Genomic DNA, 13532 nt, shown 5'->3' with positions numbered 1-13532 from the left:
TCGCGCTACGTGGCGTATAAGCAGCAGCAACGCCCTCAAACGGTAACTCTTTGATCCCCCGCATACAAATAAGACCATTGACCCAAAGCAAACATAGTTACAGCGCTTGTATTTAGTGCAAAAGGTTGATTGTTTCTTTAGAATTGAGAACTACGAATTCATGCACTTATAATAGCGTACTTGTTTTTATGTTAAGCCGACATGCTGTCAGAGACACAATAGTTTCGTATGACATTTATTATAATAGATTAATGACTAGAAAGCGTATGCTTGTTCCTGTTGCAGGAGTTGCACATGCCGGTGAGCTACAATTCCTCTTCCTGCGAAGGGACCTGGATATTAATTACAATTTTGATCCGAAATCAGAAGAGGATCAAGTACGAAGAAATATTTTGCGCCTCTGGACCAACTTTGCGAGATACGGGTATGTGTATATTCTACACTCAAAATAGATTCAGGGCTTACATAAAATGAAATAAAATATTATAACTAGCGTAGAACTCAAGGCCTCGGTAATGCATGACTGATAATGAAGAATGATACACTGGGAAACTAACTGATTTTATAAATGTACCATTAGTGACGCAATAGTTGGCCGAATACTAAACGACGATGCTGACAGGAGACATCAAGACTTGGGTGTCATGTGATCAGGATACGAATGGGTATATTGATTCCAGGGGCTGACATTATGAAGCAAAAACGCGATTGCTTGTATTACCTTTTTTGGGGGGATAGCAAGTTACGGAACTCAAGGTTCTGCATATAGGTTTGTAGAGTTAGAACTGGAACGAAATATAATCAAATGGGAATACAGAATGGTAATCAGAATACTCAGAAGGCAATAAAAAGTACAATTAAAAGTAAGTCATACACTCCTGTAAGTTCATAGAAGCAAGAAGATAATTTTGGGACAAATTTCGTTGTGAATAAGAAAGTTAAAAATAGTGTTACGGATACTGAAAGACAGTCAGAACATAATGACATGTTTCAGACAAAATGGAGAGTTATTTTTAAAAAATTTAAATGGCATGTTTAGCATCTTAGAAAGTGAACGTAATAGGACTCTCTAGATCAAGCTTCTGTTGTACCAACGGTAAGTTGACAGACAGTGTGAATTGCCAGTTCTGAATTATAGCTATGATACAAACTAAAAGCGCTCCAAAAATGTGGATTGCTCCGTGAGAAATGCTAAGCTGCATGTCGCAAATGATTATAACAGACAGGTAAACCGATAAATGTATGAATAAACGGAATGAAGTGGACGGTATGATCGTGGAAAAAAATTGGAAATTTGTGGTAAGTTCCTTTGGGACCAAGCTGCTGAGGTCATCGGTCCCTAGGCTAACTTAAACTAACTTACGCTACGGACAACATACAATCCCATACCGGAGGAGGGACTCTAACCTCAACGACTTGCCTTTAGTTAGTACACTGTCCACTTACATTGATGTGATCACTCATCGAAATCCTGAATAACCGCCTTTTGCAGAGTGGACATTTGCGAGATTTGCAGGAGGAGAGTAAGCGTTGTTTTGGATGGTACGATGGAGGTATGGAACCACGACAAATCCACCGTTGTGGCCAGCTGCTCTACGTTTCTCGGTCGAGATTCCATTGCGCAACCAGCCTTCTCGAGATTCTCGCTTGGATTTAAATCCAGAGAGCGTGGTTACCAGGAGAGTGCGGTGAACTATTCCTGTGGTCTCAAACTTCGAGCTGTTGGACGCTTTGGATTGTCCTGCAAGCAGAGTACATCGCGCCAAAGAAAAACACACTTCTGAAGGAGTGGATGTGGTTCCCCCAAACAGACTAATACAGTACTTGTGCTGATTAACTGTATCTTCCAGAACGACGAGATCACCCAGGGAAGGCCAATACAACATTCCTCAGACCATAACGCCGCCTCTGCCCTAGCTTTCAGACGTTTCACGACGTACATGCCAACGACCATCTGTCCGACTGTGTATAAAACGTGATTCATCTGAATAGGCCACCTGTTACCATTCAGTGGACGCCCATTCGCGCCCCGACGTGCAAATTCAAGCCTTCGTCATCGATGAACTGTACTCAGTATTATTGCAAGAACCAGGCGCCTGCTGCGGAGGCCCATATGCAGCAATGCTTGTGAAGGAGACGCTGCTGGCAGACCCTTGGTGCACCTCGAGGGCCAGCTGCTCGGCAGTTGTACGTCTGTTCTTCCGTACACATCTCCGCGGCCGTCGTTCGCTCTATCCTTTACGACCAGTGGTGCAACATGGTTACCTCAGCGCCGGTTTTGTATGGTTATTGAATGTCGAAATAAGTATTTTATTAGGAAGATTTAACCACTGTGGGACACGAAGAGTTTACAGGCTTCGCCGCTTTTCCGCGTCGCCCGCACCGTTTCTAGAGCTGCTACCTGCCGCCTGTGAGTGGTTATTGCACGTTAACGTCGAACGTAGGTGATGGCTGTATCATGTGACATGGCCGTGCAGTATAGATCACAGAGCAAGCACTGAGTTTTGATCAATAAGGAATATTCTCAAGATGGGGGTGAGGACGTGTGGTGACAAATATCCTTCCTTTTTATGGCCTTTCACAAAGTACCTAGCTTATACTGAAGAAAACACAACGTAGACAGTTGTTACAGGTTACTAGAATACTACACATGCAGTAGTACACAAATTAATAATTAAAAGTATTGGTGACCTCAACATTACCTGTTATTTATAGGTTAAATCAAATCCAGTATGTCATTGATTTTAGGTATTTTATTGGCCCTTGTCTGACGTTGTAACAAGTTGCCGGACAACGACAGATTTGATTACAGGCAGGGCCAGAAACTTGGTTCTCGCCACGTAGCTTGCTTCTCTGGTTTGCTACAGCATGTATAAATTAAGTATAAAGAACCTAATTTGTAACCAGGATATCAACTGAATACAGAAGTCAATATGATAATCTGACAAAATTTTGTCAAAAGTGGACAAAATTAATGTTTAGTAATACGTACACTTTTTTCGCAGAAACCCGACGCCAGTTGCAGATCCTGTGGTCTGGGAGCCGTACGACATGACGAGGAGGAGCTACCTGCTGATACAAGCCAACATCACGCTCGGTCACGACAAGGACAAGGACCGCATGGACTTCTGGGACGAGAATGTGCCGCTGCAACCGTTCCCTGGGACATAGGGCCTACTGACGAGAGCACACTCTGGAGACCCGGCACTGTCAGGGTTGCTTCATAATATTGTTTGACGTGATAACAAAAACGGATTACAGATCACAAACATTCATTTTAGTTTCAATAATGTGCAAGGATGTCTTCTTTCTGGTTTGGCTATTCAAACAGGTATATAGATCGCAGTATTAGTTGTTGTAACTAGAAATCTTTACCCCCTTATCACTTGCTCTCTACTAAGCATTCCTTACTTCCTTTCGTTCCTAATATGTATAACGTGCAGATGTCTGAAATGACGTTAACATTGATCAGTGAGCGTGCAGTGTTTTGTCGAGAAAGCAATATTAAGAAAATTTACAATAAATAACTTCGCCCCAGATGATATATTGTGATCTCTACAGATAAAATAGTAGGTATGTTAAGGTAAATCTTGTTTTGTCACATTCTGGTATCAGAGTTGAATAGAAGATGGGTGGAGGGGAGTATGTCCGTTCATTATTTAATGGTAACCATTTGAGTGAAGAAACCAGTGTACATAATTGTTGTTGTCCTGTGGTATCTTTTATTGTAGAGAAGGCGGTTCTTAGAGGTTGTAAAAAGGAGGTAAGTGAAAACCGATTAATTCCTGGCTGGCTTGAACTCTGTCAAAATGGCTGCTTGCGCGGTATGTAAAAATTGATTCTCACCCTTTTCTAGAGCTTGTGATCTTTAACTTCCCGATTTCACGGTCAAAACATAAAGGGATAACAGTTTTCTCCTGGTCATTCATAAGAGAAGTCCTCTGCCTCCTGCACGCCGATCTAAAGCGAGATAGGTGTATCTTTTTTTTTCTAGGTCATGAAACTAGCCATAATCATGGCCTATGGTACTAGAAGATAAACCGTTCGTGCCTCTCTCGCTAAGACAAATTCTTTTTGTGTGCTGAGAGTAATGATTCCATACAGAATCATACTCGAATAGAGGCCGTATATGATTTTCAAAATCGTTAAATTATTTTTCTCTCACTGATAAATAAGCAGTCATCGATTTTTCTGTCCCCGTCAGTAAACGCAAACCGCACAGAAGAAGATTTTGCACCGTCAACCGTTTACAGGACGTAAACATACACATATTTATCGTATTTATTTTATGCATTTGTACAACGAACAACGCTATTGTTACACTAATGTTTATTTCGTGCTATTTGCAACTCAGCGCATGATGCCGAGCAAACTAGAATAATAAGGAAGTATTTTCCAACATTCTGAGACAGTAAACCAGAACAGGAAAATCTGGAAAAAAGCCGATCCTGAAATATTTTCTCGACGACAACAAACCAGCAGGTCAGGTAAAGAACACCAGTTCACATTCGTAGCGCTTGTTAAATTTAAATGCAGGCGTAGAACTGATTTTTTAGGAGACCCACTGCCTGCTAAGCGCAGAATTTGCTTTCTTTTCTAGAACTTTCAAAATTTATAAATTTTAACGTAATTTATAATTGCATAAATATTCCACAAGATGGCAGAAAAATCTTTTAGTACCATGAATAATATGCTCGCATGACACAATTGTTGTGGAAAGAAATATTTATCAGTAGTAGAAATAATTTGCAGGTAAGACTAATCACCTTTGGTTAGAAACAAATGATTGCTATGCTTAATCTCCCAATTTTTGTTTGCAAAAAAAAGCAGGAAAAAAGTTATTAGGACATACAGAAGTCGCGTGTGAGCAATAAATACAGCAGAACCACACAATAATAAATATAGACGGTGGCCGATTCGGTGAGTGAGGAAGTACCACGCCCCTCCTCCCCGCATCTCCTCCTCTTTCGCGTCCAGGAGTTACACAGTTATACAATCGAGATTATACTCAACATGAGTATGAATGTCTAGCAGACGACGAGTTCTGTACCAAAATGCACCTCGAGCGGAAGAAAGAATTAAAAGAGAAGAGACGAGCAGTTACCAGTCAGCAATATCAGCAACAAATAACAAGGGTGATAGAAAATCTGACAACCCTCAACACAGGTGTGGCTGACAGTTTTAATTTGAATGAAGGATCAATTTCCCTCGTCTGCAGGGAGACTCTGAGGAGGACGCTGGGTGGTAACTCACTTAGCACGCAAATTACGCAAGAAAACAGCAATAAACCAAGGGAAAATCATTTCCAAACAAATGTACAGCTAATATAGAGCCAAAACATAGGTAACAGATATAGCGATGAAGTAGGTCGAGGTTACGTATTTGTAGAGGGACTTAATGGTAATGTAGGTAAATACCACCCCATGGCCTTGGAGAAGATATTATTTATCTCAGATTATGGGAAAAGACAGAAAATCACAAATCTCAAGGTTGTACGGAAAAACAGAATTCGGACTGATTTATCAACAAGAGAGGCTGCAAACAAGTTTGCAGAGGACACCCCTCTATATCAGAAACAGATGATAGCATACACACCAAACCACAGAACACATCGTTGAGGCGTTGTTAGTAATGTAGATACCGAGTGAACAGAGTTAGAGTTGAAAGACGCTATTCAATCCAAAATTATAGTCACCATGTATGCCGAATGATGAGCATAATTCATTTAGAAACAACGCACTACATACCCGGCAAACTTCTGAGGTCACATTCGTATCGCAGTTCCTACCAGAATATGTGACGATGTTTGGAATGATGTGCAATTTTTGACCATTCATACCCCTAGTGAGGCAGTGTCTTAAATGCCTTGTGAATGGCCATCTTAGCAATCAATGTGTCACAGACTCGATGCAGTCTGTGTATGGGGACCCATGAGACAGTTCAGTGAAAAAGTGAAATAATGTACTGCGTCCACACATCGAGAAATAAGTCTTGCCCAGTATACCTCAAACAACAACTGATTAAGAAAGCGTTAGCTACATACTTTACATCCTTTGTAAGGAAACTGAAGAATATGTGCTGTGGCGTGGAGTCTTGGTAGGAGTAAATCGGATTGGGAGAAAAAGTTTACCCCATAAAAAGTATTCAGCACAAATTCAGGACAACTACTCACCACAGTAGGCCGAAAGAAAGACTACGCCAAGTCCTTCTGTAAATATAAATTTACCAATATCTCCTGTTGAGGAGAATCCACATACACCACGGCCACATACTCCTGAATCACAACAGGAAATTATATCAGGAGTGGAGGACAAGAATACTGAGACAGTCGAACTACTGGTGGCGGAATAACAAATCTAATAACACAGTTTACCTCATTAACCAAAGACGGTTTCGGTCAAGCTAATGTATATAATATGGTTGCTTAGATAGTACCAAAAACATAAATATAGATCAAGACAGAAATAGGTCATACTTTAGCTCTACTCATATAAACAGAAAAGGGATATTGAAGTTCCCCTGTGCAATACCAGATCCTTATATGCTAATAGAATGTCTTTCATACACGAACTTTATAATAATGACTACTCTATCGATATTATAGGCGTGGCCTGGATGAAACAAAACATGTGTATTAGATATCAATGATATCCAGTAATATAATCGGATCGAGAGGATGGAAAAGGTGGAGGAGCTATATTGATTAGCACAACATTCAGCTATAAGCCAATTACCGTGCCACTAGCAAACATTGACTCTCAAGCAGTAACAGTAGAAGTAAGTACTAACATATGCTGATTCTCCATTTCACCTGTATTTCAAATAACACATGCATACAATGTTGGAACATACGCCAAAACCCTTCAAAATCTGTGGGGACTTGTATGACAACCACACAGCGTGGCGGTGTCATAGTCACGCATTGATGATTATACCACGATCATATACAGTGGTGTATTTGTAAATTTAACCAAGGGCCGTGGATGAGACCAACTGCAGTGGATGGAACATCGGCTTTTCCCTGTATGAACCAAATAAGAGAATAGTCGTTTCTGCTGGGTACCACTGGATCAGATCATTTCCCTATAGCTGTGAATATACAGTGCGAGAGAAATAACCGAGCACATATTGCCAACACATTGGGTTGGAGCATGAGCATATGGCCAAATCCTTGAATTACATTTGAAATCAGCAGAAAAAAACCAGCCTCCATACAGGGCCTATACGCAAGTACAGAACAGCATATACCATGCAGCAAATGAAGCCATCCGAAAACGACCTCTATCAACAGAATGAAGGCGACTGGGTAATCCACGTCTTTATCTATATGGATACCCCACAAATCACATTTAAGTGCCTGACAGATGGTTCATCGAACCACCTCCATAATAATTCTCTGTTATTCCAGGCTCATAAAGCACGCGGAAGAAACAGACACATATCTTCCCGTGCGAGCTCTGGTATCCCTAATTTCATTATGATGATCGTTTCTCCTCATGTAGGTTGGCGTCAACAAAATATTTTTGCATTCGGAGGAGAAATTTGGTGATTGAAATTTCGTGAGAAGATTCCTCCGCAACCAAAAACACCTTCGTTTTAATAATGTCGACCCCAAATCCTGTTTCATATCAGTGACTCTCTCTCCCTTATTTCGCAGTAATGTAAAACATACTGCCCTTCTTTGAACTTTCTCGATGCTTTCCGTTAGTCCTATCCGGTAAGGATCCCACACCACGCAGCCGTATTCTAACAGAGGACGGACAAGCGTAGTGTAGGCAATCTCTGTAGTGGATCTGTTACATTTTCTAAGCGTCCTGCACAATAAAACTTGGTCTCTGGTTATCCTTTCCCACAACAGTTTCTGCGTGTTAATTCCAATTGTAATTCGTGGATATTTAGTTGAATTTACGGCCTTTAGATTTGACTGATTTATCGTGTATCGAAGTTTAACGGATTCCTTCTAGCACTCATGTGGATGACCTCATACTTTCCGTTATTTAGTGTCAATTGCCAATTTTGCAATTTGTTTTTATCTTCTGATGACATTATTAGCCGGTAAAAGACAGAATTTTCTGCAAACAGCCTAAGACGGATTCTCAGATTGTCTCCCAAATCGTTTATACAGATAAGGAACAGAAAAGGGCCTATAAATCTACCTTGGGGAGCGCCAGAAATCACTTCTGTTGTACTACACGACTTTCCGTCAATTACTGTGAAGTGTAACCTCTCTAACAGGAAGTCACGATTCCAGTCACATAACACACAATTTCACTACAAGCCGCTTGTGTGGTACAATGTCAAATGTCTTCCGGAAATCTAGAAATACGAAATCAATTTGAAATCTCTTTTCAACATCACTCAACACTTCGCAGGAAAGTAGTTTTTTAACTCCATGTTGACTGTGTGTCAATAGACCGTTCTCTTCGAGGTAATGCATAATGTTCGAATACAATATATGTTCCAAAATACTGCTGCATATCGGCGTTAATGATATGGGCATGTAATTTAGTGGATCACTCATATTACCTTTCTTGCATATTGGTGTGATCTGTGCAAGTTTCCAATATTTAGGTACAAATCTTTCGTGACTGACCAGTTGTATATGATTGTTAAGTACGGAGCTATTGCATCTGAATACTCTGCAAGGAACCTAACTGATATACTGCCTAGACCGGAAGACTTGCTAATGTTATGTGACTTGTTCCACGGGTTCCGAGGATGTCTATTTCTACGTTACTCTTGTTTGCGGCTGTTCTTGATTCGAATTCTGGATTTCTTACTTCGTCTTGTTTGGTGAAGGAATTTCAGCAGGCTGAGTTTAGTAATTCTGCTTTGTCACCATTGTCGTCGATATTATTTCCATTGCTATAGCGCACAGAAGGCATTGATTGTTGTCGCCAGCATACTTCGTGTACGATCAGAATCTCTCTGGTTTTCCTTTCAGGTTTCCAGACAAAGTTGAGGTTTGGAAACTATTATAGGCATCTGGCTTTAAAGTCTGCGCTACATTTCGAGCTTCTGTAAAAGTTTGGCAGTTTTTTCCATTTTAATTTGGCATGTTTTTTTCGATGTTTCTGCAACAGCATTCTGACCCGTTTTGTCTACCAAGAAGGATCAGCTCCGTCATTTGCAAATTCATTTGGTATAAATCTCTCAGTTGCTGCCGATACTATTTCTTTGAATTCAAGCCACATCTAGTCTACACTTCTATAATTAATTTCGAAGGAGTGGGGATTGTCTCTCAGGAAGGCGTCGAATGAATTTTTATGAGTTTCTTTCGCTTTCTTTTTGTATTTTCAAAAACTTTTATCTTTCTCTCCCTGTATTTATCTCTTGTCCATATTTCTGCCCCATATAGTCATACTGGTCTGATTATGGTTATACATATTCTTTCTTTGGTTCCTCTCGAATTTTGGGTCACAATAGCTTGTTGAGTGAGTATGATGCTCTGAATATAGCTTTTATCATCGCCTCTATTTCTTGCTTGTCATCGCTTTTATTGTTTACTACTACTCCCAGATATTTAAACTCCTCTAATTCTCCAAATATGCGGTTATGGATGTGCAGAGTTCCCCATCGTTTTGTTCTGTAATTTCTTTCTACTTTTGTGAATTTTTGTTTTCTCATCATTTCGTTTGCTTTTTGAAAGAGTCCTTTTATCAGTATTTCAAGGTCATCCGTGTTTTCAGCGATTAGTTCTACATCATCTGCAATGTCCAGTACATTTATTTTTGTTAATATTGCAATTCCCTCTTCTGCTTCACTTGCTGCATCCAGCGCTTCCTGTATTACAGTTTTGAACACGAGGGACGATATTCCATCTTCTTGCCTCACTTCTGTTTTTGCGTCAAGCGCCTTGAAGTATTCTCCATTTTCACGACCCTTTTCTTGCCTTTGTGTCACTTTCACAATATTTACAATCTTCTTCGGTATTCCGAATCTCTGCGTTGTCTTCCACAATTTACCTCTGTATGTACTGTCACAGGCTAACTAAAAGTAAGAAATAGTGTTGCCTTTGTTTTGTTGTACTCCCAATATTTAGATATGGCTTCTTTCGGTATGAATAACTGGTCAATAGTTGAGCGATACTTCATATATCTAGCTTGTTTCTCATCTATTATCTCTCTTAAATATTTTTCTGAAGGATCTTGAAGAACATTTTATAGGCAGTGCTAATTAACGAGATGCCTCTGTAGTTACTGCATTGTTGTTTGTGGTCCTTTTGTGAATTAGTATTATGACCGCTTCTGTCCACTTCTCTGGCCTTCTTTCATCATTCCATATCTTCGTAACAAGTTTATGTATTTATTTTGCAATTTTTATTCCTTCCTTCTTAAACAGTTCAGCTGTTATGCCATCTCTCCCTGGAGCTTTGTTGTTTTTTTCCTAGTATTTTGATAGTCTATTGTCTCTTTTATTGTCGGTGGTAGGACCAGTAGGGAACAGTAAAGTATGCAAATAAACTAAACTAAGAACAGGTGGTATACTGGTGAGTATCGAATGAAAAATATTTTTAAGAGAGAAAATTCTAACATACAGTAAGAAACCAGGAAATCTGCGTTTTTAGCATTAGAAAAGACTTCTACATCACATGCAGGCCAATCAGACAGTCAGAAGTGAAAAACTACGCAATGTGTGAAGAGTTAAACCATACAACTAGCGACATTTCTAGTACAGATGAAGGAGGAATTGAATTTACAGAAATAGAATGAGCTACTAACAGTAATATTGTAGTTGAGAAGGAGAAAATGATGAATTATATTACACAAGTTAATATAATTTCCAGCGATATTGTTTCTGGCCACGATATTCAAAATGTCTCAATGCAACTCTACAGTCCACTAATGAAATTGTTAGCTGATTTGAATAACTACGGCAGCAATGAAAATTGCGGAAACAATCGATTCCAGTTAAATTACCGAACCTAGTGTTAAAGTTGTTAATGGAGTTTGTTTGATTGAGGAGATACTGACATATGTTTTCGAGGAAGATCGTAGACATATGCTACTTGATAGTAATGTTAGCAGTGAGTGAATGTCAATAGAGCAACTACATTTCACCAAGGTCTTGATGCCAGGATTTTTCTAAACAAACGGCTCAGAATAGATAAGTATGGGGTTGCAAGTAAAACTCTGAGGTAAACGATAAACTTAATATAAAAATTTTCTTCATTGAAATCTTTGTGGGACTTATGCATCCTAGCTGATGATTTCAGTGAAGAAGGGATGTAATAGAAAGATGAAACAGAATGCGAAAAATCACAAGCTGGAAATGTTGAGCCTGTTGTCACTATATATGTGGGAAAGGTGAAAACTGAAGCATTATTGGCAGTTGTAGTTAGGGTGCACACAAGTCTGAATATTTTCTTGGGCAGGTAAGAATTAAACAATTCTGTGGGACGTCATACAAACAGTCAGTAGCAGAAATGTAGTTTGTAACTACAGAGCATCAACGAATAAAGAAATATGTCTAGAATACAGGACAGAAGAATGTAAATTCAGTTTTAATTGTGTTACTGTATAATCAGTTTTTGGGGGTAGATTTTTCGTGTATTCAAATATTAGGATGTAAGCTGGTAAAAATTACGGATAATCCATTATAACGAGGAATCCCTGGACATGAGTGCACAAGAGTCAGTTAAAAATGAGCCTAATTAGGTAAACCATATATCCAGTAACTTGACCTGGTGTACTGCCCAACCTAGGTGCTTTTAGTCAGTTTTCAAATCCAGTTACGTGAATTCATTAGCTACACGATTCTCATACATTTCGAAACACTCTCTCACACATTTGCGTGGGGTAATAATAGGCAGAGGCAGATGAAATATAGTAATTTCGAACAGGATGGGGGTTGAGGGTGAGATGAATAGGCGGCAAGTAGCATTCAGCCATCCCCTACTCTCTACCACTAACACTGCTAAATCCAGATTGACTAGCTGATCACGTGAAGATAAGGGTTGAGAGTAGGAAACAAAGAAGTATCCAGTGACTGTAAGGAAGAAGTTTTCGATGGTTTGTGTAGACGTAGCGAAGTAGTTGTAAACAATGACAGGACGTAGATTATGAGTCTTCTTTGAGATCATGGTCCATAAATGCATCACATTTACGCCATTTTTAGTTGTGTTAGTGAACAGGGGTGCTTTCAAAGCTAGGCTATGGAAAATGCTAAATGGAACCTTATGAGAAGACTACCTTTTATAATTTGTTTTTTATTGTTAATTAATGATACAAGTCAATCAGAGACGTATTGGTTGATAGAAGGCTTAATAAAGTAATTGAAAATGATAATAATTTATTCTCTGTCCAGACAACTTTGGGTCTATCTACTGCGATCGAATTAAGATTCCACATATTCGAAACATTTTTGTTTGTTACCACAAGTGATATAAAATTCCGTTTTCATTTCTCCTTCTTTATATGTCAGCCTGTGACTGGCGAGTTTTCCTTCCAGGTCCCTGTCTACAGATTTGACACTGGCTGCTAACATACTCGCGACCTGTGTGGTACCTTTTCATTGAGCTGTGTTAACAGATTTTCCTTTTCGGTTTATTTATTTTCCAACTCAGTAATATTATTATTTAATTATGTTAATTATATTTAATTCACTACTGATACTTTTATTTCTGGAAGCCAACAGCACTTAATGTATTTTTGAGCTCGCTGAGTAGTCCTGAAAATGAGAAAACGACGGATTCATGATAGTCGAAACTGCTGTTTTACGTAGGTATTTGAAACCACTGTATCCGTTATCCTCTCCGGACATATTTGAGCTCAGTTGTTTGCCACTTTCGCGGATGCTGAAGCACGTTCTGCTTAGCTTCTAGACGCCACTCTGCTGCCGAACGGACACAAATCGACTTTCATTAAGACATAAGCCGATGTTAAACAGTTGATGGCTTCTGCCTCATAAATGGCGATTTATACATTTTTCTAATCAGGTTTTCAGTATCCCACGCAAAACAGAACACACATTGCAGTCGCTAATACAGGGTGTCCAGAAAAGGGCTCCCTGATTTCAAAATTAAATATCTCGAAAACAAAGATCGATAGAGGATTGCAGTAAACGGTATGTTTATTGTGAAAGCTGTAAGAAGTTTATACTGTAGCTTGAAATAATAGTCTTAAAAGCTGCTAACAGATGGCGCTGTACGCTATGCAGCTCATATCAGCATACATAAGTGAAATAATGGCATGAAAACAATCTTTGCAAACAATCACATCACAATGTTTTAAAAATGTTCACCATTGGCACTACAAAGAGGGCGCAAACGAAGAATGAAATTCGCCATCACATTTCGTAGTGTCTCAACCGAAATGGATTCACATGCCACAGAGATCGCCGATTCAAACTCGTCCAGCGTAGCGGGCTGCTTTGGGTAGACCATGTCTTTCACTGTGCCCCACAAAAAATAGTCACAGGGAGTCAAATCCGGCGAATATGGAGGCCAATCCATGCCTGCAACAGTAAATTTGGGATATTCCAAAGCAATGACTCGATTCTCGAAGTATTCCTCAAGAAAGCGAAACACATGT

General features: G+C 39.5%; 1 protein-coding gene across 1 annotated transcript in view; it reads left to right on the top strand.

Moving 5' to 3' along the window:
• Window positions 1-3539, top strand: part of LOC126355905 (cholinesterase-like) — a 90948-nt gene extending 87409 nt beyond the window's left edge. Inside the window, exons 9-10 of the mRNA XM_050006417.1 lie at window positions 286-424; window positions 3006-3539. Of these exons, the coding sequence (XP_049862374.1) occupies window positions 286-424; window positions 3006-3171 (305 nt within the window). The 3' untranslated portion in view covers window positions 3172-3539. The remainder of the gene's footprint in view (window positions 1-285; window positions 425-3005) is intronic.
• The last annotated feature ends 9993 nt before the right edge of the window (window positions 3540-13532 follow it).

The sequence above is a fragment of the Schistocerca gregaria genome, chromosome 3 (genome assembly GCF_023897955.1).
Source record: "Schistocerca gregaria isolate iqSchGreg1 chromosome 3, iqSchGreg1.2, whole genome shotgun sequence".
In the NCBI taxonomy this organism is placed as follows: Eukaryota; Metazoa; Arthropoda; class Insecta; order Orthoptera; family Acrididae; genus Schistocerca; species Schistocerca gregaria.
Note: the sequence above shows the minus strand (reverse complement) of the source record. Positions and strands in the feature narration are given on the sequence as shown.